Source organism: Pararge aegeria, chromosome 23 (genome assembly GCF_905163445.1).
Source record: "Pararge aegeria chromosome 23, ilParAegt1.1, whole genome shotgun sequence".
In the NCBI taxonomy this organism is placed as follows: Eukaryota; Metazoa; Arthropoda; class Insecta; order Lepidoptera; family Nymphalidae; genus Pararge; species Pararge aegeria.
Window position 1 is genome coordinate 12,437,915 of NC_053202.1, and position 26,616 is coordinate 12,464,530.

The 26,616-nt window shown below is 37.1% G+C and overlaps 1 protein-coding gene across 2 annotated transcripts; it reads left to right on the plus strand.

Annotated features, from left to right (window-relative positions):
* Positions 1–1,303: 1,303 nt before the first annotated feature.
* LOC120634339 (facilitated trehalose transporter Tret1-like) lies at positions 1,304–19,174 on the plus strand. 2 transcript variants are annotated; one of them, XM_039904851.1, is made up of 7 exons: positions 1,304–1,440; positions 6,221–6,391; positions 6,631–6,725; positions 9,602–9,637; positions 10,297–10,454; positions 10,899–11,074; positions 17,306–19,174. In XM_039904851.1, the coding sequence occupies exons 1-7, from the start codon at positions 1,413–1,415 to the stop codon at positions 18,256–18,258; spliced, it is 1,617 nt and encodes a 538-aa protein (XP_039760785.1). In that variant the 5' UTR covers positions 1,304–1,412; the 3' UTR covers positions 18,259–19,174. The 2 variants fall into 2 exon arrangements, with proteins under 2 accessions (XP_039760785.1, XP_039760786.1); XM_039904852.1 differs by lacking the exon at positions 1,304–1,440 and adding an exon at positions 1,573–1,610.
* Positions 19,175–26,616: the final 7,442 nt, after the last annotated feature.

Sequence of the window (26,616 nt, forward strand, 5' to 3'; positions counted from 1 at the left end):
TAAATACACAAACTTGCCGGAGTTAAAAATCACGAACAATGAAATACGATTTAAAAGGGAGTTGAAAATTATTAAAGAGGCTTTTTTACAACATTAGTCACTGAGCTTACCGTGCTCTTGAAGGCACGGAGCAAGTTGTGAATATCAATTTCAATCAACAAGATAACCCGGTGGTTTTGCTTAAGCAATTAATGCATTGGTTGATTATAAACCAAAGGTTTATTATCGCCATAGACTGAAAAATATAACTTTATCAATATCTGTACAGTCGACATCAGATTTTTGTAAAACAATTATATTTTTCATGCGATTATATACATTATTTATTGAGCCCTAAGTATTATTGTTGCATAAATTAATTTATAAGGAAGAATCAGCAATTGTTCGTCTAGCGTTCAGACTAGGGTTCTGTCAGAGTTGAAAGGCTATCAGTCAGGGCTGCTCAAATATGGATAATAATTTGAATAAATATATAATTAGCTTGTTTCACTATAGAATCCTGAGATTTAAAGGTTTTCAACGACCTCCGTGGCACCGGGGTGTGCACTGTGGTCTTATGAGTAGAGGTCCCAGTTTTTATCTCCGGAGGGGGCAATATTTGGCTACTTATAATTACAGAATTTTCTCTGGTTATGACTTTGGCTCAGTTATGACTTAAAAAAAACCTGAACATGCTGTTAAGCGTTAGTAGCACAATGCATATTCAGGATTAATGTACATAGCTACGTTACCAGTTCGAATATTTGTTCACGCACCAATCTGTGTTTGAACTAGCTTGTAGTAAATGCGGGTTTCCATCAATACATGGTGTATGGAATGGATGGAAACCCGCATACGGGAGGGATTCTTACCAGCGAATATCAATGTATATTAAAGTTATTTACTAAAATACTAAATGAGCGTAATGATAGTAGGTATTTAGGCGATTAGAAATCTTCAAAACTCCACTTTTATTACACATTAAAACCTGAGTGCCGCATAAGTATTTATGTTCTAACCTAACTTAAGGTACGAGTATCAGTTGTCTTGTGGACTTTGGCCTAAACTTTTCTTATTCTGAAAGGAGACCCGTACCCTCTAGTGTGCTGGTAATGGGTTAATATAAATGAATAGGAAACAAAATAAAATTGAATTGGAATGAACAAAACCATTGATTTCGGTTAAAACCGAAGCTGCGACCGAAACTTCGATCGGTCACTAATTATTAACCAAATGCGACCTAGCTTGACGAGCCCTGTCCCACTTTAAAGAAGCAATATTCTTATCAAGATTATGGTACTGAGGCCCGCCAGTCAATCGCATAGTGCCGAGATTTGCGCCTTATTTCTATATATGTAACGCTGTTTATATATATTTCTATAAATAATATATTAAAAAAACTGTTTTCTATGACGTTAAGTTAAAAGTTTTGTATGTTTGTGTTCAACAAAAGTGTTACAAGTAAGTATAGAAGTTACAGTTCTGATTTAGTAACTTTTCCAAGCAGTTTCTTACCACTCTTCATCGTACAAAAAGCATAATTTGACAGTGATTATCGTTGTAAACTCATCAGTAATTTTGTGTGGGAACGACGGATGGTCACCAGTTAGCAACTGAGAAAACTTGGAGAAGTATGCATTTGGAACTTCTATAGCTTAAGGTTTAAGTTAACTTGCATACCTAAGTGTACAGTTCTGATTCAGTTGCTTTTCTAACCAGTTTCTAACCGCTCTTTTTCATACTACACGCATAATTTGACCGTGTTAGTTGTAAACTCATTGATAACATTGTATGGGGACGACGACCAGTGTGCATTTGAAAACTTCAAAGGTTTAGTTTGCTTAACGATAGTGCAAAAAAATATATTGTATAGGTGCCTATCATATCCTAGGACTATAAGAGTCATGATCATCATCATACCATGACCGGCTCACTACAGAGCACGGGTCTTCTCCCAAAATGGGAAGGGTTAAGGCCATAGTCCACTACGCTAGCCATGGTCGGATTGATAGACTTCATACGCCCTTAGATCTCAATAGTGCAGGTTTCCTCACGATGTTTTCCTTTACCGTACTTAATGTTTAATTGCTCAGATTAAAAACGCGGATAACGAACGGTACGGGTACGGGTACGAACTCGGTCTCCCCAAAGCAAGGCCGAAGCTTTACTCAGCCATCGGGGCTGTATTCAAGTAAAAGGATTTTTTTTTCTTAACTATAGTTCAACGGGTACATACCCAGTTGCATGGATCGTATTTCCATGCAACTGGGTCGAAATATCGACGAATCCAAAATATTATCGTGGTATGTACCCGTTGAACTATATTTAAGAAATGTTGATTAACCACGACAATCTTAGTTTAAAATCTTTAAAATAATTTTTGATTTCATTTGATAGAGATACGATGAAATTCTACCAGGTCTATACTTTATAGACCGTTTTAAATCGTAATCGATAAAAATAAGCTATTAATTAAAGTTTCACAACAAAACATCGAAACTAAAGCGATTTTAAGCAACGTTGGAATGTTTTTTCGGCAACTTTTCATTAAAATTCTCCTTCTGAGCTGGGGAGCTGGAGTCACTGCCATCAAATGCGCCTGTATTTTTATCAAATTGTGAGTTTACGAGTGTGTTAAGATTTGAATGTCATTGATTAAATATGTTGCTATTGGTCGTAGTGAAATTGGTATCGGAAGTGACGTCACAGTGGTGTGACAGTCTGACACTTGACCTCCGTGGAATCTGGAACAATTAGATTAATAAATTAATTCGTCTAGACGCTTATTACATAAGTTAGATACTGAATGTTTTGAAGTCAACTAAGCATCATTGCTTAGTTGTCACAATGAGACTTACTAAGTTTGTTAAGAGGAAAAATAAATTATAATAAAGTAGGTACCTACTCCGTTCGGGAGTTTACTAATATGCATAAAACAGTATTATCTCAAAATCATAGTTTCTTTTGAGTTTTTGAGTCTTTTTGATTCTTTTTGAGTCCAAGGCTGTGGGTTTGATTCCGAAAACTGGAAAATGTTTGTGTGATGAATATGTTTATCTGTAAATTATAAGTATTTAAGTATATTATTCACAAAAAAATTCATCTGTTATCTCAGTACCCATAACAAAAGCTAAACTTACTTTTTTAATATATACGAGTATAAAAGAGAAAGTGTGTGGGTATGGTCCGTATAGGCTCCGAAACGGCTGGACCGATGTCAATGAAACTTTCAGGGATTCTCCGGATTGCCCTAGCGAGAAATCCTGTAAAGTTTGGTGATGATCGGAACACTCCTATTTTAGAACTGTCAAACTGTCAAATACAGCTTTTATTTACTATGATGATATTCTTTTATTGGGTGTACATGGGTGTAGATAGTGATCTTCACCCGCTCGAGAAGAGAATAAAAGAGAATGATTACGGAGAGAAATAAATGATTTAATATATTATGAGATTTAAATTTAATTTCAAGATCTAAGTTGAAAGATTGCTTAAATAAAATAAAGCAAAATCTAGCCCGGCGAAGCGGGCTGGGTACGCTAGTTATTTATAAAAACAAGGATATAATATTATAATACTGTTGGTGTTTTGTTAAAGAATTATATTCTTTAATGCCTTAAGGGCCCACTGGAAAGCACGAGTCTCTTCTCAGAATGAGAAGGGTATAGGAAGTAGTTCACAACGCTTGCCAAGTGCAGATGTTATACTGTGTTATGTTATTCGCCTTCGAGAACATTATGGAGAACTCTCTAGCGTGCAGCTTTCCTCACGGTATTTTCCTTCACCGTTACAGTGACTGATATATAAAAACATATATATAAAGATATATAACATCAAAACTCAGTGTTGCCGCGAATCCAACTCGATACCCCTTAGGCTATAGTTATAACCACTTTGCTAAAACCGCTTTTATGACTACATGTTGCATCTTCATCCGCGTTTATTACGGTATTTTACAACTCCCGTGGTAACCGTTTGTTTCCCTGGGATAAAATTTAGCCTATGTCACTCTCCAGGCTTACAACTAACTCTTATGCCGAAAATCAAATGGATCGTTTGTTTAGGACTTGTAGGAAGGACAAACAAACAAATGAACAAAGACACTTTCGCATTTCTAATATTAGCAAGGATTATGTGCAGAGTGGTGATAGCTCAATGGGTAAACTTCGACTTCACTTTCGTCGTGCCTAGTACCTCTAACTTTTCTAAGTTATGTGCGTTTTAATAAATTCAAATATCACTTGCTTCAACGGTGAAGGAAAACATCGTGAGGTAAACTGCATGCCTGAGAGTTCTACATAACGTTCTCAAAGATGTGTGGAGTCCACCAATCTGCACTGGGCCAGCGTGGTGGACTACGGCCTTAGCCCCTTCTCATTGTAGGAGGAAATCCGTGCCATGTAGTGGGCCGATGATGGCTTGATATGATAATGACTTGTAGAATATCATTGATGCAAGGTAACGCCTCCTTCCAATGTTTTAAGTAAAATCTTTACAATTTTCTACGTAATGCGACGTGTCGGTGTACAGCTTGTGATAAGAGAATTCAATTAGCCTATCAGCCGCGTACAGATGGACATAAATCTAAGGTTAAAAGACCAGGTTTTATCTAACCTTGGTTTCAGCTACAATAATAGTAGGTATGGTTCAAAGAAATACACAGTGTGTAAAAATATGATTTCCAATTTATTGTAAGGATTCATGAATTAATCAATAGTTATATATATTGTATAGAAGCAGGCGTTACTCTGCGGAAATCCATGATATATTACGAAAATTAAGCTTACGTTTGCTATACTCCGCGAAAAGCAGGAGAATCTGTATGGCGTAATTTATAATTTCTTCAATGCTTATACTCCACACCCAACAGATCCTCGGCAATATACCCTCTACCCACGTTTGGCTCCGAAAATGCATCCTCCGGAAATGTTGACTTTACAATGAATAATTGTTAAGTCAATTGTTTTATGTTTTAAAGGATGTTCCCCGATTTGATGAGTTTTAGTAATATTGGATGTATGGAGTATGGGAAGAGTGAGAAAGAGATGGGTGGCTTTTGTGAAAGAAGACATGCGTGTAAAAAGTGTGGACGGCTAATAGAAGTGCATAGAAGAGTTCACGTTGTCCTGATCCCATGTACCGAGAGATGAGGCCAAAAACAAGAAGGTTTGTTAGAAAATGCTCCCGAATACGTTTTTTTATGATGACAAACCGAAATACTCAGTGAAGTTCGTTAGAGGCTTCTTCTTAGGCTAAGTCGCGTTTTGAACCCTAGTTGCTTTAGTTTAAAGTTAATGAGTGCAGTTCTTCATCATCATCATATCAATTATCATCCCATTACCGACCCACTACCGGGCCCAGTGAGAAGTGGTAAAGGCCGTAGTCCACCACGCCGGCCCAGTGCGGTTTGGTGGACTCCACCACACCTTGAGAACATTATGGAAAACTCTGAGGCTTGCAGGTTTCCTTAAGATATTTTTCTTAACAGTTGAAGCAAGTGACGTTTTGAACGCACATTACTTATAAAAGTTAGAGGTGCGTGCTAGGACTTCGAACTCTGCGCCCGAAAGTGAAGGCAAAGTCCTACTATCACCGCTTTTCGGGTGTGGGTAATCACAATAAGAAGCTTACAATAATGGAAACACAATAATTCTCCCAGAATGAAAAGGGTTTAGGACTTAATCGACCTATTTACACTGGGCCAGCGTGTTGGACTAGAGCCTATACCCTGCTCATTGTAGCTGAAGACCCGTACGCTGTGGGCCGGGAAAGGTTTGATATGATGAATGGAACAATGGATAAGTGTACGAACTCTTTAAAAGCGCTCCTGATAGGCCTACATAAAAACTTTAGAATTTTTTGTATTCAACTCTTGCGTTGTCGTGTATATTCTTTTGATTTAGCGATCACTTTGCCATGTAAGTAAAACGAATCAGACGCAGCGGCTTAACGTGCTCACAGCAATTTTAAGTTCAACCTGGAAATTAAACTCAAACCTCGTGATCCATAAACGAACCTTCTAACCACTAAACCAACGAGGTAGTTAAATATAGGCTTCATCAGTAGCTTATAACAGTCCACAGCAGTACTTTAGGCCTTTTCAGCAAGCTGTGCAGTTATTGCTGCCCGTTTTTATTTATATTCCCTCGTACGAAACCTGCGAGAACAGGAGGGACGGTCTGGTGGTAACACTATATTCTGATCTGCCACGGTATCTGGGCTTAATAAAGTGTTATTTCAGTGGATGACCCAACGACAACGTTGGACGCGGAGGCAGGCGCGTCGCACACTGAGCTGGACAACAAGAACGGCCACTCGCTCCACTCCAAGGTGCTGAAAAGGCTGGAGACAGTTCCGGACATCAAGAGAGACACATCGGGCATCACCACCCAGTACATCGCCACTGGCATAGGTACGTCTACTTACGGCTTACGTTTTCCGCGTAGGAACGGGCAGGCTATGATCTTCTGAACTGACACCTTCAAAAGATCATAGCCTGCCTAAGATCATAGATCATATTATCTGTTTGGCTTGTAGGCTTGTAGCCTACCTGTGTCTGCGGCAAGCAAACTAGTTACCTTGGTGGCTATAACTTGAAAAATAATAGTAGTAATCATTTTTACATAATTAACCCTTCTTTTATTGTTTTAGTGAACTTGGGAGCGTTTGCGACCGGGGTCTGCGTTGCGTGGTCATCGTCAGCCCTTCCCTTGTATCTCACAAATACAACTATCCTAGAAGAAGACGTGAGTAGCTTCATCTTGACGTACCTTCTCCGATGCTGGGGTTTGCCTGGTCCCACATATTTCATCCGTTACGTTTAGTTTTTTATGACAGAGCTAGTCTTAGATTATACTAACACCATGATAATTGGATAGAAGCAGGCATTGCTTTGCGGAATTCCATGATCTGATAAACGACTAAGACACCAGGAGGTATCTTTGCATCGTTCGAGTCCATGTAGGACTGAGGTGCATCGATAGTGCAGTCGTATTTATATCAAAATACCCTCCACACAATGTTTAACCAAATACTATTTTAACTGTTTTTTAGAAAACAATCTATGAATTGAATAATAATAATTAGGGTATTTGTAAAATCAATTCCATGAAATAAAATATCTGGCAAATATGAATATAGTTATCAAAAGGTTGGATATTTACCCACTTTTTAAAATAACTGTAACATATGTTATGAAAATTAAGCTTAATTTTCTATACTTTGATGGCCGATTGGCGCAGTTTGCAGCAACCCTGCTTTCTGAGTCCAATGGTTCGATTCCCACTACTGGAAAATGTTTGTGTGATGAGCATTAATGTTTTTCAGTGTCTGGGTGTTTATATGTATATTATAAGTATTTATGTATATTATTCATAAAAATATTCATCAGTCGTCTTAGTACCCATAACACAAGCTACGTTTACTTTGGTGCTAGACGGCGATGTGTGTATTGTCGTAGTATATTTGTTTAGTAAATTTATTTATACTCCGCAAAAAGCAGGAGAATATGTGACGGTGTAATTTATAATTTCTTCAATCTTTATACTGTCCAACAAACAGATCCTCGACAATGTACGCACGTTTTGCTCCGTAACCGGAGTACCCTCAGATGTTAACTGATCTGATATAACTTATCTTATATTTTATATTATAAGTTACATAGCCTTTTCCCTTCTTCGCGAATTGGGCGATTGGTAGTTATTTTTAGAGATTAGTTAGTTAGACAACAACCACTTAATCAGATACTCAGCTTTAATATTAATATTGATAAATAGAAAAGCAATTCTTGAAGCAACGCATACTTTAATCCAATATTTAACGTATATCAAAAATACTAGAATAAGTACACTAGCAGTAAATTTGTTGAAAATTTTGGATTTGCAACGTTACAAGGAATCTCTGTGCGCGAATCGAAAATACGCTGTAATCGAGGAAAATGTTGGGAATCCGTTCAAGTGAATTCATTACCGAACTCAAAATATTCAAAGTTAGTTCAAAACAATCCGTAACACAATATCGCCGGTGAAGCGCCGTAAATAATGTTTTCACAACAAACTCAATTAATAACAGCTCAGCCGGGCAGGCCGGGAGATCTCTGTTTATCTTGTGGCGATTTATTAGAGACTAGCGGTATCCCACGACTTCGAACACGCACAACATTTGAGTTTGAATACAACTTTTATCTCAACATCAAACCTTGCTTTCTGAGTCCAAGGCCCTGATTTCGATTCCCACAGCTGGAAAATGTTTGTGTGATGAACATTAATGTTTTTCAGTATCTGGGTGTTTATTTGTATATAATGAGTATTTCTGTGTATTATATTCTTAAAAATATTCATCAGCTATATCAGTACCCATAACACAAGCTTTTTTGTTTTTTTATTTGACACATCACACTTAGCCGTCGGTTTATTACTGGATATACTTCGGTGAGTGTGCTCAGGAACTTTACAATCTTGTTCCTTCTTCCCCGTTCTACCACAGAACAGCGAGACACCGTGAGCGGTGGCATCCTTATGTGGTTGATATTCCATCAACACGCACGAAACGTTTTTATCCACGTTTCTGATACGTGCCGCTAAGATGTGGAACGCCCTCCCGGCAACTGTGTGTCCTGCCACGTATAATTTGAGCACCTTTAAGGTTAGAGTGAATGGGCTTTTTCTAGGCAAGCGTGCTCCAACCTAGACCTCATCATTGCTTTCTAACAGGCATGATTGTCGCCAAGCACTAGCCTATCGTTAATAAAAAAAAAAAAACCGTCAGTCTCGGTAATATTACTAAATCGTGAGTCGTTTAAGCCCATAAACCTGCATTGGAGCAACGTGGTAGGCCTACGCCCAGCAGTGACACTTTACTAGGCCGAGGGTGTGTTTGTGTATTACAACTTTCATTAGCAATTGTACCTACACAATATAACCTGATCTAACGCGTCGCATCGCTACTTCGATTGTTTTTGGCGTTTAAAAGCGTGGTATTCTTTAACCTGCCCAACGACAATCATGCCATATGGAAAAGAATAGTAAGGCCTTGGTTAGAGCGCCTAGAAAACGCTATTCTCTCTCGCCTAGAAGATCCTCAGGTTGTACCTACGTGGTAAGAAACACAGTCGCCGGCTGGATCATGCCCGTTTTCACCAAACTTAAAGAACTATTAATGATTGAAAAAGGTATCACCAACTCTTAGATGATGACTAACGAAGTTAGGCGCCATCTTAAGTTAAGATACCGATTCGGCGGTGCGTAATGTTCAGAAAATTAAACTTGACAGGTAAATAAAATATAAATTTGGGTTTTTAATATGCAAGAATCCATACGAGAAATGAAAAATATGAATTCAACCACATAATAGGACCATAGACAAGTTAGGTTATACGTGAAAGGTAAATGTTTGCCTAGGAATCTTCTTTGTCCCTCGTTAATGAAAACGGGCAATAGACAAGTTAGGTTTTATGAGTTGCCTAGTGAAAATCAATAGGTGAAAGGTAAGGAATCTTCTTTGATTAGGCGTTACCTACTTAGGCATTTCCTTGTTCGTCTTGAGTGAAAACGGGTATCAAAAAGGTAGATTGAAATGAGCCGGGTGGTTTAAGACATCAAACTAACGTTATTTTTTGTTTCAGTTTCAAGCGTTCAACGGTACTCACTCCAAAATTGGGGTAAGTTACTTCACCATGATCATATCGACAGATGAACTATGTCATAGTTTACCGATTCGTGAATATACCGTGATATATAAATATGTATATTTCATAATTGTAATTTTTATAGCTTACTCTAATTTCTCCATAGTTCTTTTTTATAAATTTAGAAAAAAAAAACAATATTCAAAATTTATTTATTACATGTATCTTACTCTATAAGCACTTTTGAAAAATCAAGTCTGTCGGTTTGTAGTGGTTCTACCGGTGCGGAAGGCAGACTCTACCGAGAAGAAGCCGGCGAGAAACTAAATTACAAAATCGAAATTTTTCACTGAGGGACGTAGGCCTTTTCTAAGGAGTTCCAAATATCACAGCCTTATAGCGCTCGTGTTCAGCGGCTCCCTGTGAATCGTTTTATGTTGTCTGCAGTGTGTGCAGTAGACAGTAATTATTTTATGTCTAATGTTCTAAACGTTTACCATAAAATGAAGAAAATGGGAGAGTTTTTGAGAACATTCCGCGGGTGTGAAGTGCGACGTGTCCGGGCGTCTTCTCAGTTTTTGGACACAATACGCTGCATGCAATAATTCTTAATTCTGTGATTGTTTACTTAGTGCGTAACAAAAAAACTTTCACATTTTAAATACTATTAAAGATTATGAATGCTTTTCCAGGTTACACCGAGAGGGTCTTGGGTGGTGTCCCTGCTTTGCCTGGGGGCGCTGTTCGGTGCAGTACCGTCAGGTCTGATATCGGAGCACTTCGGTAGAAAGAAGACCTTACTCTACTTGGCCTTGCCATTGCTGGTTTCCTGGATATTGGTGGCTTCTAGGTAAGATAATGAAAGGAATTTTGCTTTTGTACTCTCGGGCGGTGATAGCGTAGTTAGTGAGTAGGAGCTCGACTTCAATTTCGGGGGGCCGAGTTCGAACCCCAGCACGCACTTCTAACTTTTCTAAGTTATGTGCGTTTTAAGTAATTAAAAATATCACTTGCTTCGACGGTAAACAAAACAATTTGAGGAAAGCTGCAAGCCTGAGAGTTCTACTTAATGGTCTCAAAGGTATGTGGAGTCCACCAATCCGCATTGGGCCAGCGTTGTAGACTACGGCCTTAACCTACTGCCCGAGAGTCACATCGACCCATTACCGGCCCACTACAGGGCGCGGATCTCCTCCCACAATTGGAAGGGTAGTCCACCACACTCATCTAGTGCAGATTGGTGGACAAACTCCCATAAATACGACGATGATGATGATGCTAACAACGTTTCCAGTCCAAACGTGTACGGACTATACGTGGGCCGCTTCGTGGGCGGCGTAGCCGTGGGCGCCTTTAGCGTGAGCGTCCCGCCCTACGTCGAAGATATAGCGGAGTCACATCTGCTACCAGCTCTAGCCAACTTCTACCATGTGCTGTTCGCTTGTGGATTACTATTCGGCTACATAATTGGTAAGTGTTTTTAATTTATAATTTATTTTTGACAACCTCCCTGGCACAACAGTGAGCGCTGTGAATTTAAGTAGGATGTCTTGAGTTCGATTCCGGGCAGGGCCAATTTGGGGATAAATCATTTATAATTAAATATAACATGTAAGGAGCGAAAAGATATAGTTAGTCTTTCTGTGGAGCGCATAATTGAACTGTCTTGTGTGGAGCTGGAGCGTTTTATAATAGTGTGTGTGTACCATCCCCCCTCAGGTGATTTCAACCAATTCGAGGATGTAATGGAAGATGTCCTTAAGCGATTGTGTATGTCTACTAAAAATGTAATAGTATGCGGGGATTTCAATGTTGATATCTTATTACATAATACTACTACGACTAGGTTGTTAAACTTATTTAAATGCTTTAATTTGAATAATGCTTTCGATGAACCTACTAGAATCACAGCAACTTCAGCATCTTGTTTAGATAATATTTTTTTTAACTGTGATATCTTAGGTAAATCGATATTAAACAATTTAAGGTCAGATCATTGTGGCCAACAAATTACTTTTTGTTGTTGTTGGTACAAATAGAAATAAACATATTGTTAAGTATAGGCCGATAACTCAGAGTAAACTGACGCGATTTGAAGGTGAAATATCAGCCAAAATTCCTGCTCTCTTTTTTGAAAACTGTCATCCCGACAATCTTTATCGTACGCTTTTCAATGAAATAGAAAGTGCATTTAATAAAGTATTTACTTTTAAATACATAGATTCTAATAAAAAAATGAGGTTTAGTGATTGGGCGACAATAGGCATTTACAAAAGCAGGGATAAGTTGTATGAGCTATATGATGAAAAACAATACAATCAGACTCCAACCTTCCTTGAATATGTAAAAAGTTACTCCAAAACATTTAAAAATGTTTGTAGACAAGCTAAGTCGCTATACATTAAAGATCGGATAGTAAAATCTGAAAACAAAATACAAACAACCTGGAAAATTGTTAATAATGAATCTGGGAAAACTAAATCTCGAGACGGAAATTTTGAATTAATTATTAATAATAATATGGTAACTACTGATACAGAAGTTGCTAGTACTTTTGAAAACTTTTTTCAGAATGTTCCTATTTTGTTAACAGATTCACTAAATTCCTCACCTACTGCAGCTCAGAATTTATTAAGAGGCAACATTAATGAGTGCAAAGTTTTATTTCATTTCAAACATATAGATGCATCGGATATCAGTAAAAACTTCAAGTTGTTAAAATTAAAGAAAACAGGTGATATATGGGGAATGTCGGTAAAGGTAATATCTCAAATTATAGACGTCATTGCTCCTATTTTAGCCATAATTTTCAATGAATGTGTTGATTTAGGTACTTTCCCGAACCTAATGAAACATAGTAAACTCATTCCTCTATTTAAATCTGGTAATAAAAATGATATAAACAATTACAGACCTATCTCAATCTTACCAGCTCTTAGTAAGATATTTGAAAAAATTATATTAAATCAACTCTTATATCATTTTAATGTAAATAACTTACTACAGCCTGAGCAGTATGGCTTCACTAAAGGTCGTAGCACAACGGACGCAGGCGCTAAACTTATAAAACATGTTTATGATGCCTGGGAATGTTCACAGAACGCCATGGGTGTTTTTTGTGATCTATCTAAAGCTTTCGATTGTGTTGATCATAAAACCTTGCTTCTTAAGCTAAGCCACTATGGTATCCAAAACGTTGCACTAAATTTGGTTGCCTCTTATCTCAGCAATAGAACCCAAAGAGTTTGCATAAATGATGCAAAGTCTCAGGGTTCAAATACCTCAATGGGTGTCCCACAAGGCTCGATTTTGGGTCCTTTTCTATTTTTAGTGTATATAAATGATCTACCGTACCATGTCAGTGGAACATGCGACATTGTATTGTTTGCAGATGATACATCTCTAATTTTTAAGACTGATAGGAGTAAAGATAACTCTGACGAAGTAAACCGTGTTATGTCGCATGTGTCGCACTGGTTTACAGTTAACAACTTACTTTTAAATGCAAAAAAAACAAAGTGTGTCGAATTTATCTTACCAAATGTAAAGAAAATTGATAAAAATATAATGATAAATGGTGAATCACTAAAAATAGAGACTTCCACAGTTTTTCTGGGCGTGACCTTGGATAATAAGCTACAGTGGGGTGCCCATATAGATTCACTAGCGGGTAAACTAAGCTCGGCTGCCTACGCAGTCAGAAAAATTAGACAGATTACTGACGTTGAAATAGCTAGGCTAGTTTATTTTGCGTACTTTCATAGTGTTATGTCCTATGGAATCTTGTTATGGGGTAAAGCAGCTGATATCGAAACTATATTTATATTACAGAAAAGAGCTGTACGGTCAATATATAAACTTAAATCACGCGAATCCCTCCGTGAGAAGTTTAAAGAAATAGGCATACTTACTGTAGCTTCACAATATATTTATAACAATATAGTATTTGTAAGACAACATATTAGTCTTTATAAACAAAAAGTGGACATAAACAGTCGACTTACAAGAAATGGTCATAAATTAGTGTCATCTGCATATCGTCTGCGTAAGGTACAGGGATCATTTGTGGGATTGAGTATACGCTTTTATAATATGATTCCTAAGGTGATTTTGGACCTGCCAATGCACAAGTTTAAAGAATTTGTTAAAACACATTTATTAGAGCGAGGTTACTATACAATTGATGAATTTTTTTAATGACAAGGTTGCTTGGAAGCATCCGGCTCCGCTTTCAGCTCTCACAAGATAGAAAAATGAATGTTAAAATACAAAATGTAAATTGTTGATGTTGGAAAAGAGCAACTGCTGAGTTTCTTGCCGGCTTCTTCTCGGTAGAATCTGCCTTCCGAACCGGTGGTAGAATCACTACAAACAGACAGACTTGACGTTTCAAAAGTGCTTATATTAGGCCTACTTGAAATAAATGAATTTTGAATTTTGAATTTTTTCTTAGGTCTGGTCTGGTACCACCCTACCGACAAAGACATTCCGCATAAGCAGAAAACAATTAGGGTTATGACCATACTCCCTATACCATACTCCCTAACAGGTTAGCCCGCTAACATCTTAGAATGCATCATCACTTACCAGATGAGATTGCAGTCAATAGCTAACCTGTAGTGGAAATAAAAAAAAAAACAAGCTAGACTCAAAATTATTTTTGTTATTCCATCTGTAAGCCCGGCCGAGTAGAGCAGATAAAAATACGATTCTCCTTTTAAATATTGTATAGAAGCAGGCGTTACTTTGCGGAAATCCATGATATATTATCAAAATTAAGCTTAATTTGCTATACTCCGCGAAAAGCAGGAGAATCTTAACAATTATTCATTGTAAAGTCAACATCTCCTGGATGCTCCGGTTTCGGAGCGAAACCTGCGTAGATGGTGTATTGCCGAGGATCTGTGTGGTGTGGAGTATAAGGATTGAAGAAATTATAAATTACACCACACAGATTCTCCTGCTTTTCGCGGCAAATTAAGCTTAATTTTGATAATGATTCTCCTTTTTGCAATCTCCCTCGGAGGACTTTTGCGTCCTCTCTAAACTTTCAGGCGAGGATTTTATTCCAGCAGTGGAATGTTATAGCCTAAAATAATAGCAGTATATACTCGTATAACCTCATACTCCTAATCCGATTCTAAGAGACACCGTACCGAAACACACGACGGAGAGACGTATTTGTTTGTAGGATGTAAATAGCTACGATTAGACCCACAAGACCAGTCAGAAAGTATTAAGAAATAATAAAATAACTAACTGAATTCACCACTGTACCAGGTAAGAAGATAGGACCTTAACTGTAAAGTCGTAAAAAAAGTTTATAACGCAAACAAGTTAAAGCGTAGTAGTCTTTGTTATGGTCTTTACAGTCAAAAGAAAACCTCCCGAAAATTCATAAAGGGCTCCTTTTCCATAAAGGGCCAATTTTGCATTGGTTGACATCGTACGCCTTTAATAACACTATAGAGACCTCTTAGGTATGCAGGTATCACTATATTTTTGTTAACGTTAAAGCAAGTGGTATTTAATTGCTTAAGACCACGATACAGCATCAGAAGTGGGATACTACTTATAGTATCCCACTAATGAGTGGGTAATTACTTTGACACGTGCACGCATTTTCTATGTTAGAGAGTGTGTATTTTTTGTATCACATTATATTTTTATAACCTCAACCAGCACGTATCAAAAATTAAATTAAATATCAGGCATGTTTCTTTTGTCGGGCCCCGGGCGGTCCGTGTGAACACGGGTGGCACGTGCTTGTTTAGTATTCGGGCTCGTCTCGCCGCTCCCATAATAATTTATATTTATTTATTTTGTAGCCACTTCAAGCCTCATAACAATTTCTCGCACGTCGCTGTTCCTTACGCTTCTACAGGATTGCTCCGCGATACATGTTCTGACGTGAAAACTAATTTTCGCTGGTGAAAAACTAAAGTTTATCGCAGACTAATGTAACCGCCGTAGAAGGCAAAAAAAAGTAACAACTATACTGGGAACGAGCGCTACTGAATGAGGTTGTAAGAATTTAAACAATTCAAAGTCAAAGTAAAAAATATCTTTATTTAAGTATTATAGATGGCATTTATGATGCGTTCTAATTTATAATCTATTTAGTTCTTCACAGCAAAAAAGAATATATTATTCTTAACCATAATGGGGGTGGTAGCCCGAGGGGGTGAAGGCAATGAAGCTGAAATACAAGGTTTCTTAGTTTAGCTTCAGAAGCTTGTAGTATAATGGATGCCCCATCCTATAAAATAAGAAAACCTTTTACTATATTGTTAGGACTTAAGATTTTTTGGAAATAAACATCATTATTTTTATTATTATATTGAGATTTGGCTATCCCGTTGCCCGCTTTAAGCAATTCATTAAAATTTTCTTGATAGAAAAAATGTCAAAGTACCCTTTAACGAAATTTCGTACGTACGTTTTACGTAATAATTCATAATAATTTGGAATGAAATAAATTTTGTCATATAACATATATTTATATAACGATTTCACAGTAAAAAGTTGAACAACAAAAGACATGCTGTATTTTTAACATTTCACATAAAAATTTTGTATCTATTTGTTATTTTCTTTTACGTTCTTTAAAATTATAAAAATTATAAAAATTATATAACCTATGTTGAAAAAATAATTAATACCTGGTACGTACGATGCGACAGGGCTGAGTCGACTTTAATCTTCTTTTGCGGCATATATACTAATTTAGGAAAACAACATACATTTTCATTCCATCCGTTATTTCTGCTTTCGAAATACGAGAAATATAGAGTTACATATTGTCATTAATGCAAATAAGCTGCACTCATTCAAATAAAAAACCATTGCTTTTCAGTCAGAAGACCTATTGTATCTTTGTTAATATTTTTTTACTAATTATAAGAGTTCCTTGCCTGCAATCTCACTTGAAAGATTATACCGTCTAAGATAGTAGAAGGGTAACCCGTTTGAGTTCTGCTCACTTCAATTAGTTTCTTCATAGTATCGAATCGGAGCTGAATCGCTGGACGTCACGTCTTTATCGGTAGGGTGATTGCCACGGCCAAAGTCAGACCAGACCAGAGAAAATTCAAAAATTATGAATTACTAAATGGATCCATACTGCATTGAACCCGGGACATCGACTTATAAGACCGCAACGCTCACCATTGCACCAGGAATGTCGTCATGTCGTCATATTCAAACCTGATTGTTCATTTTTGCAATTAAGTGGTTTTTTGTAGGTTTCAAAGTCAAGTCTGTAGTATCATTATTTAAGAAAGTTTTAATATACATGGTGATGAATGATGGATAACTACATTCGTAAACTTAAAACTAAAGTTACGAGGGTTCAGAACGCGCCATCGTTACAATGATAGTGATTTAACACTTTTTGTTATCCCCATCTCCGATTATTATTATTATTAAAATAATTTTGACGGCCGATTAAGCAGCCCTGTAAGTCCAAGGCTGTGATTTCGACTCCCACTAGTGGAAAATGTTTGTGTGACGAGCACGAATGTTTTTCAGTTATTTATTATTATACTAGTTATTAACTATTTACTGGAATGTATATTAAAATATTCATCAGTCATCTTAGTACCCATAACACAAGCTCCGCTTACTTTCAGACTAGATGGCGATGTGTGTATTGTCGTGGTATATTTATATTTTTTCAAATAATTATACTCTTGTTTTCAGGTATGGTCCAGAACCTATCCTGGCTTGCAGTTCTCTGCGTTACCATACCCGTTGCGTTCTTCATCGCCTTCATCTTCCTGCCAGAGTCCCCAGCTTATCTCTTGTCACAAGGGAAATCCAGCGAAGCCAAATCAGCGCTAAGATACTTCCGAGGAATTGACAACGACGTGGACGGAGAACTTAAAGCGATAAGGGAAACGTTAAGGAACTTCGCGAAAAACAGAGTGACGTTCAAGCAATTGTTCACCACGAAGGCGACTGTCAAAGCGCTGGTTGTCTCTTTCGGACTCATGATCTTCCAGCAGTTGAGTGGCATATACCCCGTCCTCTTCTACTCTGAAATGATCTTCTGCTCTTTCGCAAATCCTTTATACGACCGAGAAGCTACTTACATCCCGAGTATTATTCTTGGTTTCTGCTTAGTTTCTTCTACTTATTTTTCAACAATGTTTCTGAAAAGAATGAGGAGAAGAGTTCTGCTTCTGTGTTCTTTCACGGGAATGGCGCTAAGTTTGGGAAGTTTGGCTATTTATTACCAATTGAAAGCGTCGAATTTGTCCACAAGTAAGACATGGATACCTGTGTTGGCTTTATGCATTTTTGTGTCGGTTTATGCCGCTGGGGCTGGACCTATTCCATGGTTAATGCTCAGAGAGATTTTCCCCCCGAATGTTAGGAGGCGGGCGACTGCCATAACAGCGGGTTTCCACTGGTTCCTAGCCTTCGGTGTCACTAAATTGTACCAGAATTTGGAGAAGATGGTACAAGCTGGCTGGGTGCTATGGAACTTCGCAGTCATATGTGTCATTGGCACTATATTTATCTACTTTTTCGTTCCTGAAACTAAGGGTAGGACGCTGGAAGAGATTCAGAATGAACTAAATGGGATTCATAAAAGGAGGGCGCATAGACATGTTATTCAAGTAGAGACTATTGCGGTTGCTTCTTCATAATTATAGTTAGTACTGTTTCTCACGAGTTGTTTGTTTAGATACAGCAAACTGTTTGTTAAACATACCTGGAGCCTTTCACTATGACACAGCGTGACGTTAAACTTGGAAGAGCTATCGCAGAGTAAATATAAAATAGATGCTAAATGGTGTACCAACTAGAAATCATAAAATAATTATTGGCTAGAAGTAACCGTTACTTTGTGGAATTACTATGAAAAGTAATAATTTAATTTATAATATTGGTCAAAACCTGGCAAGTATATTCCGTACTCTCGCCCGTAGCACGGCGTAGTACAGTACTTTTCCTCAATAGTGTGCGGAAATTCAGACTAAGTAGTACCTAGGTAGAACTCTTTTTTTAATGGCTAACAACGAAAGATAATAATTTTACCCGTAAGCTGTCTATTTGCAATTTTAGTAAAACCTTTGATAAGTTACGTCCTTGGTGGCCACGCTTCAGAGTAACAGATCGTTCCATTTTTAATTTACATGACAGATATGAGTTTACTATGTAATATATTTGGCCGCTAAACTGCGACAAATATAGATTTCCATACAATTTTCGGCGACCGCTGCTTGCATGTATTTGGCCAGTAGAGCAATGTCGATTTATTTAGAAGAAGGTTGTCAAAATGATGCTCAAAGCCTTCTTATTGCTTTACTGTGCTTTATTATGAGTTGAGGTTCATTGAGCAACACAAAGTTCTTAGGAGGTGTAAGTCTAATATAACCTCACCAATCCTCCTAACAGCCTCTCCACTGAGAGAGAAAGAGTGGTTGAATAACGAGTTACGCATTATATGTGTATAAAAAATGGTAAAAATGTATGGAATTAATATTTACTTACATAACTACAAAACGAACCGTTTAACATTTAAGAGTAGATTGTTTTTTTTTTGTACAAATCCTAATTTTTATCGGCTAGTTTTAATTAGTTTTTAAAACTTATTTAATTCGTTATAATAGCGTGTTACTTAATTTAATTTGTGAATTTTGGTAACTTCAATTGGAGTTTTGGTTAAAATTTTGATTTGAGCCCAGCATCAGTATTTATGAGTTGAGAATTTGCCTTTCAAATTATTCAGATTTCAAAGTTTTCAAATTATAATTTTAAGTTATAAGGTTGCATTGTAGGCTTTGTTATTACCTTATTGAAAGCGTAAGATTACATTTGCGTTTGGCGCGCGACAAAATCTTGTTCATCCCCATTCGACACTTTATCCCCACACTATAGTGCTGTTTATGATAAACAGTATTATTATAAACGCCAAGTTTGTCGGCTTGTTTTAGTTCTGTATGTTCTTCATTCTGTAGCTACCTACAGAATGAAGAACATACAGAAACCGTGTATACGACTAATCTGGAAGCATCAAACACCACACCACTTTAGATTGGTTTCTCGAACAAACGATTTGTTACTTCATACCATCTAAGCCGGCAGACGATATAAAATAGAAAAATAACAAAACGTGTGTGTACTTATGTACACGCGCTAGAAGTTAGACTTCTTTGGCGTTAAAAGATATGAATCTCTTAAAAAATTGTATCTTACGCCTTATTTTACGTTTGTAGAGAAAACGGCACTAATAATAGAAAAAGGTATTTAATACATTGAAAGTTTTATTATAAAGCATTATCTAGTTATCTCATTTTCTCCACATGTAGACCACCAAGTTTCACTGAATATTAAAATTTGAGATTTTTGTACAATTAAATCACCGGAATGAGTCCGCGGACTTTGACAATTCAAAGTGAACACTGTCAAACCTTTTTTGAAAAACAAGATGTCTACTAAAGCTAAATTCAGATGTCGGTTTTTTGTGACGGTGTGCGCGCGCATCATAAAAAGTGACCTGGCGGACGATGTAGTTCCCTCTCACTCGATTTTGCACCTTCAATCTAAAATCATTACCATGCAAATCTACTAAAAGCAACTACCATGTTAAAATCGTGTAACCATGTCATGTACAAACGATTTATTTAAATTAATTATAATTTGTAAAAAATTCGCGCATATCTTTACAGATTATTAACTTAGGAAAATATTAAGAAAATATTAAGTTAGGTTAGTTAGGAAAACAATAATGGGTTTCACACCCATTATTGTTTTCCTAACGCCGCTAACGAACTATAACTTCAAAAACTACCTCGTACCTACTGGTGATTGGTGGTCTTTATTTTGTATTATCTGCCCGTTTAGTGCATATCCTGTGCATACATGTGATAAGCCAATGTTCCCGCAGACTTTAATAAAATTATTTTCCTCTATGCAATTTTGTAGTAATATCGCGGGAGGCGAGGTAGCGTCTCACAACAAAAAGTCTCGAATGAAATCCTACGCTTAAGCCAAATTTGATAGGAGTTATTACTGATATTCTGTTAAGTTATGGGGTCGCTCTGAACTTTTGTTCTCTATCAACAAGTAATTTATTGATCGAAAACTTTATTACTTTAGTTTTAGTTGAGTTTAAGTGGCGTGCGTATGTATTTATTTACAACTTTTAAATGTAATTAAAATTATTTCTTATAGCGTTTCTTTTATTCCCTAGCAAGAATTCATCAAATGTATGTTACATTTGATGAATTCTTGCTAAGTAATTGTCTGCGCACGCACCTTCCTTTTTACGTAACTTCATCACCACTACAGGATATGGGTCCTTTGTCATAAGAAGCAGGGTTTTGAGCAAGCTGGATACGTTCGTACGCTTTGGGAACACTATGGAGAGCTCTTAGGCGTGCACATTTTCTCACGACGTTTTCCTTTAACGGTAATGCAATTGTTATTTAATTGCTTAAAACGCACATAACTCAGAAAATGTTGGCCAGCCGGAGATCGAACTCGGGCCCCCTTGGAATGTTGAAGTCTAGGCTATCACCGCTTAGACGCTTCGCGGCGGGGTAATATAACTACCCTTAAAAGAATCATTAATTTCGATTTTGTTTTTTTTTTTTATTTATTTATTTACATAAAGTTTTTAAAAAAATAAAAAATTCAGAAAACCACCCAGGTTTGTAATATATGCAAACAGAGAATTAAGTCTAGGTACGTTAACTACAGAACATTATTGCCAGTTTACCATGTTATGTATAAAAAATGATCATAAGTTACTTTAAAAGAAGGACTTCAGTTTTTTCTTAATATTGCGAGGATTAATATTGTCTCGTACATCAGTGGGTAATTCATTAATAAGGCGAGGAACTCGGTAAACGTTCGTCCGCTCGCCATACCTATTGAACGCGCCCGAAGTGCATAACCGGCCTCGACTGACGGCCCGCGTGCATACAGGATGTTGTACTTTGTTCCAGTATATGTTATTGTAAAAGTTTTCTTTTAAAATTGAATATTTCAACTGTACCTGCATTGGTAAAACTTTACACTGTTTAAAAAGTTCAGCTTCGGAATAGTCACTATGGTTATTGTTAAGGATAAGTTTTAAAATTCTTTTTTGCAGCTTGAATATTTCTTTCACTTAAATTACCCTGATAACTAACATCGTCAAAATACCACAGGTTATAAGGTATTCGCACCACTTCGCCACAGGGGCTGCTAAGTGGGTGTTCCCCATCCTTTAGTGATATAAATCCTTATGTCAACTTCAGTTATTCCCACGTAAAGAAGAACGTGAGCAACATATTTCATGCTGCGACATTTCGGTAAGAAAATACGATATAGTTTGAGAGTAAGTGGATAAATGTTTTGTCAATTTAGATTTGTTTATTTTTTGAATTTTAAGACTTTTTTTTTATTTGATTAACCAACAATTTAGCATTTCAAAAAAACAATTTAAACTAGCTCATACGGTATGAAGACAAAATGTAAATCTACTTACAGGTAAACACCGCATGCAAACTTTGAATAATTATCCCCAGCTCATTACAAATATAAAGGTTCTTTGTCTTAATCTATATTAATAATAGAATTTTTCTTTTTGTTTATCGCGCTATTACGTAAATTTACCAAATGGATAAGAAAAATCTTTTTGTAACATTTAGTCCAATTATTATTATTATATATATATATTACGCACTATGATAAAATAAGACAAATCCTAATTTTAGTATCAGCGGATAAGTGGACTGTATCTTAAGGCATTATTAGCGGGTAAAAAACACTCGAATATTAATATATATAAAATAATGAATAATTGTATAGCAGTTTCATTACATTTCCATTCGGCATGTTTACCTAAACTTCGAGGGCAAATACTACTTTATGCCAATTATTAATGTTTAAAATAAAAATAAAAATTCGGGATGGGTGGCATTTGAATCACACGCATTCACGGTCACGTTTTTCCTTATTCTAATATTCTTTATTACAATTCGACTATATATTTTTAACAATAATTATCTGGCACTGCACGATTAAGAGATGATAAAAAACCAGGTATCGATGAAATTGTCAAAACTTATAGCACAAATCGTCCACCAGTTCCTTGCCTATTATTTTTCCTTCGGCAATCTTTTTACGCAAATGGTGGGTATAAAAGGTAAAAATGGCCGTTACCTCAGGCGTTACCTGAAAAAAAAGCCTCGGGTAATCAGAGCTATAACATTCGGGCCCGTTTGGTACGCGGGAGGAATTTTTGAATGGCTAATCTGAAATTCCAATGGCGTAAAGCCTTCGTTACCTGATTGGGTGCGGTTTAAGGTAAAGGGAAAATGAAAGAAAAGCTTCATTTGTATTGTAAGAGATGTCCTAATTTTTCATTTTCGTTCCTTTTGCGGTGTTTAAAAAGTCTGATTGTGATGAGTCTAAGATGGTTAAACATTAGAGGTATGTTAAGTAGAGATATTTATTATTTATTTAACTCTTTATTTGTACACCACTATTGAGCTCTATCAATTTAAAGTAGGAGGTCTCGGGTTTGAATCCCGGGGCAATTTGGGACTGGGTCTGGTCTAATGGGAGGCTTCGGCCGTGGCTAGTTACCATCCTACCGACAAAGACGTTCCGCTAAGCGATTTAGTGTTCCGGTGCGATGTCGCGTAGAAACCGATTAGGGGTATGACTACCATACTCCCTAACAGGTCAGCCCGCTACCAACTTAGACTGCATCATCACTTACCACGAGGTGCGGTTGCAGTCAAGGGCTAACTTGTAGTGGAATTAAAAAAAGCATTTAATTAAAGTCGTCACCCCCAAAATCGAGTCATGCTTCCGCGTATTAATGAACATTTGGACGGGATACTATATTTTTTGTAAATACCTACTTCTTAATAATTTTTGTCTAAGGCTAATAAATTCAATGAGAATTATTTTAATTTATGTAAGAATTCAACTTAATTTCATCGTATATCTTATAATAGCAATTCACAGTTTTCGTAAAGCTATAACATAATGGTATTTTTAAAAGCCTATGCCTGCTCGTTACCTGCCGGATATTGCACGTCACCCCGACAGTCCCTCGCCGGAGCAGCCTTCACACGTCTCCCCTCACCTGATGACTACTATAGGTAGAATATAGCATGTAGACCCGGACTCGAATATCAGTTATTTTTTTGTTATAGTTATTATTCGTCACATCTGATGGTAAATAGGGGATCGCTAAGCAGAGCATGCAGGGAACTCGTCCTGAAACCTGCCGCCCTGTATCCATCAACCTGAGGTTTAAGCTTCATGAGCCTGTAATTCCAGGCTCAAGTGCGAACAAGCATGGAGTACTGTAGTCACCTTTGGGATGGCTCTGCCAAGTACCAGCTTGAAGCTGTAGATTCAGTGGATCGTCGCGCCAGGAGAATTAAAGGCGACAAATCGTTAACTCAGGCGAAACTACATAGTCTCCAGCACCGACGCAATGTTGCCTGTTTATCGGTTTTTTACCGGATATACTTCGGTGAGCGTGCTCAGGAACTTCACAATCTTGTTCCTCCTTCCCCGTTCTACCACAGAACAGTTGGACACCGTGAGCGGTGGCATCCTTATGTGGTTGATATTCCATCAACACGCACAAAACGTTTTTTATCCACGTTTCTGGTACGTGCCGCTAAGATGTGGAACGCCCTCCCGGCAACTGTGTGTCCTGCCACGTATAATTTGAGCACCTTTAAGGTTAGAGTGAATGGGCTTTTTCTAGGCAAGCGTGCTCCAACCTAGACCACATCATTGCTTTCTAACAGGCATGATTGTCGCCAAGCACTGGCCTATCGTTAATAAAAAAAAAAAAAAAAACTAGACCGGAACACAGTATTGCAACAATGCTGCTTTGGGGCAGAAATATGCAAGCGGGAGTACTTTCACGAATAAGCTCTGTCACAAAATACCTGCTAGTAGGTACTAATTTTTCATAACGGTGAGAGAAAATGATGACATCAAAATTATTAACACGACTTCATTGACAGAATGTTTAACGTTTTTAAGCGTTTTCATTGCGTCTTCGTTGACCGAGTTTAATGACCGGCCTTTTACGATCGCGGCAGATACAGGGATGTTTGGGATTACGTTTTTTCTAAACACGATAACGTTTTTTGAGCAAGAAATCGGTTAAAGAGTAGATTGATATATCGTTTCTAAACCAATTGGTTCGAATTAGGCAATAGATAAAACCAGACTTCGAGAAACTTCATTATATACAATGAAAAATAAGCTCATTACGTATTACGGTTTGTTCCAACTGTGTACAAAATAACCGCAGAGGGCCGTTCTCTTCTCTACCGATTAATTTGTAGTCGTGTGCCCACATAGTGTGTCAACCAACGTTGAGTTTCCAAGTGCGCGTGATTCGATTTCGAGTAATACGCGTTTAGCAATTTTATATTCTAGGGATAAAAGTAGCTTATGTTATACTCTGTCCTTTCAACTGCCTCTATACCAAAAATCAAGTTGATCGGTTGCTAAGTTGAGGTGTCAAGGAAGGAAGAACAAGTTAACTAACAGATAAACTTTCGCATTTATAGTATTAGCTAGGATTTGATCACGTAGGTACACTCCAAGCTCTATTATTCAGTATCCAAGTGATTATGAGCTTTATGATGAGGCCCATAGGATAGAGAAATGTTTCGCAGGCATAAATCATTACTGGCAACACGCATCACACAAGGGTTAAGGTCCTCAAAATAGTTTCAAGTAAATTACTACGAAATTCCTTCAGACATTTTCAGAATTAAATTCCAAGAATCCAATTCTGCTGCGAAACCTGCAATATCAGAATTAGGTACTCGTAATAGGCAAAATAGAAATTCGGGTCCTGGGAAAATCCGTGCGACAGAAATTCGAAGCCGCCCCACGCATACAAATTGGGTAAACTCTGCGAATCCACGGTCGAATCTCGTGATTGTGGGACTTGGCTGGCATTGAGATGAGATTGCAAATAAACTTGGCAGAAGAAACACATGGCCTCATACTTGCACTGACTTCGGTGCAATTCTTTATTCGATGACAAAGTATTTTTAAATCATAACAAGTCAGTGCAATTTTCTGAGAATTTCGTGTTTTAAATTTTTAAACCCCGACGTAAACACGACGGGGTGTTATAAGACTGACGTGTCTGTGTTTGTGTCTGTGTGTGTGTGCCTAGTATTTTCCGAATGGATGTTATGGTTTTACAGGTCAATTAGTCGGGAGTGTTCTTATCTATCTATCTATATATTTGATAAAAGTCAGTTTCAGATAATCGCCAGCATAAAATGGCGAATATTCTTGTCACAACTCCCTCAATATGAGTATCGAATGAACAGGCTTGACTATCAGAATAATGTAAACTCGTATTATTTCATCACAGTAACATCATCTTGAGCCGGATATTGAACTACTGAGACGCGCGGAAGTACATTAAGCTGTACGTCAATTACATCTATATACGGTTCTTGTAAGACTTTGGTTAAAAATACAAATATTTTTATTTACAAACCCATCTAGTTCACTCTTTTTTTTTTTCATGCATACATATATATATATATATATATATATATTTCTATTATATAGACACATATAGATATATATATATATATATATATATATATATAGCACAAGCGGGCGATGTATTGCGAAGGGTAAGAAAAATCTACGTGGTGCGCGGACAAAGTCGCGAGTGCTAAAAAAATATAGAATATGGAAGACCACGGTATTCAGATATTCACTTCAATACCCACAATGTTCAGGATGGTACTTAGATCTTTCATTAATTAACAGTATTATTGAAGCTAAATACCTAGTTTCTTAGCAGTAATCATTTATTCTCATGACTATTATTCTTCCTTCCTATTAAAGTATTCATTTTATAAAAGACATCATTAAAGCCCACCAACCTGTATAAGAGCAGTGTTGTGGGTCTGTACTCTATAAACCTGACTTCCCAAGGAGTGAAATAAAACAACTGGACCGACTCTAATACTGTATATTAAGCTTCTCTATAATTA

What these genes read in the sequence shown, in the direction of transcription:
- LOC120634339 (XM_039904851.1), top strand. Translation starts at nt 1,413, where the DNA reads ATGTTTGTGTTCAACAAAAGTGTTACAA. An exon ending in CAACTATCCTAGAAGAAGAC is followed by an intron (nt 6,726 to 9,601) that starts GTGAGTAGCTTC and finishes TTTTTGTTTCAG; the next exon opens with TTTCAAGCGTTCAACGGTAC. An exon ending in ACTATTCGGCTACATAATTG is followed by an intron (nt 11,075 to 17,305) that starts GTAAGTGTTTTT and finishes TCTTGTTTTCAG; the next exon opens with GTATGGTCCAGAACCTATCC.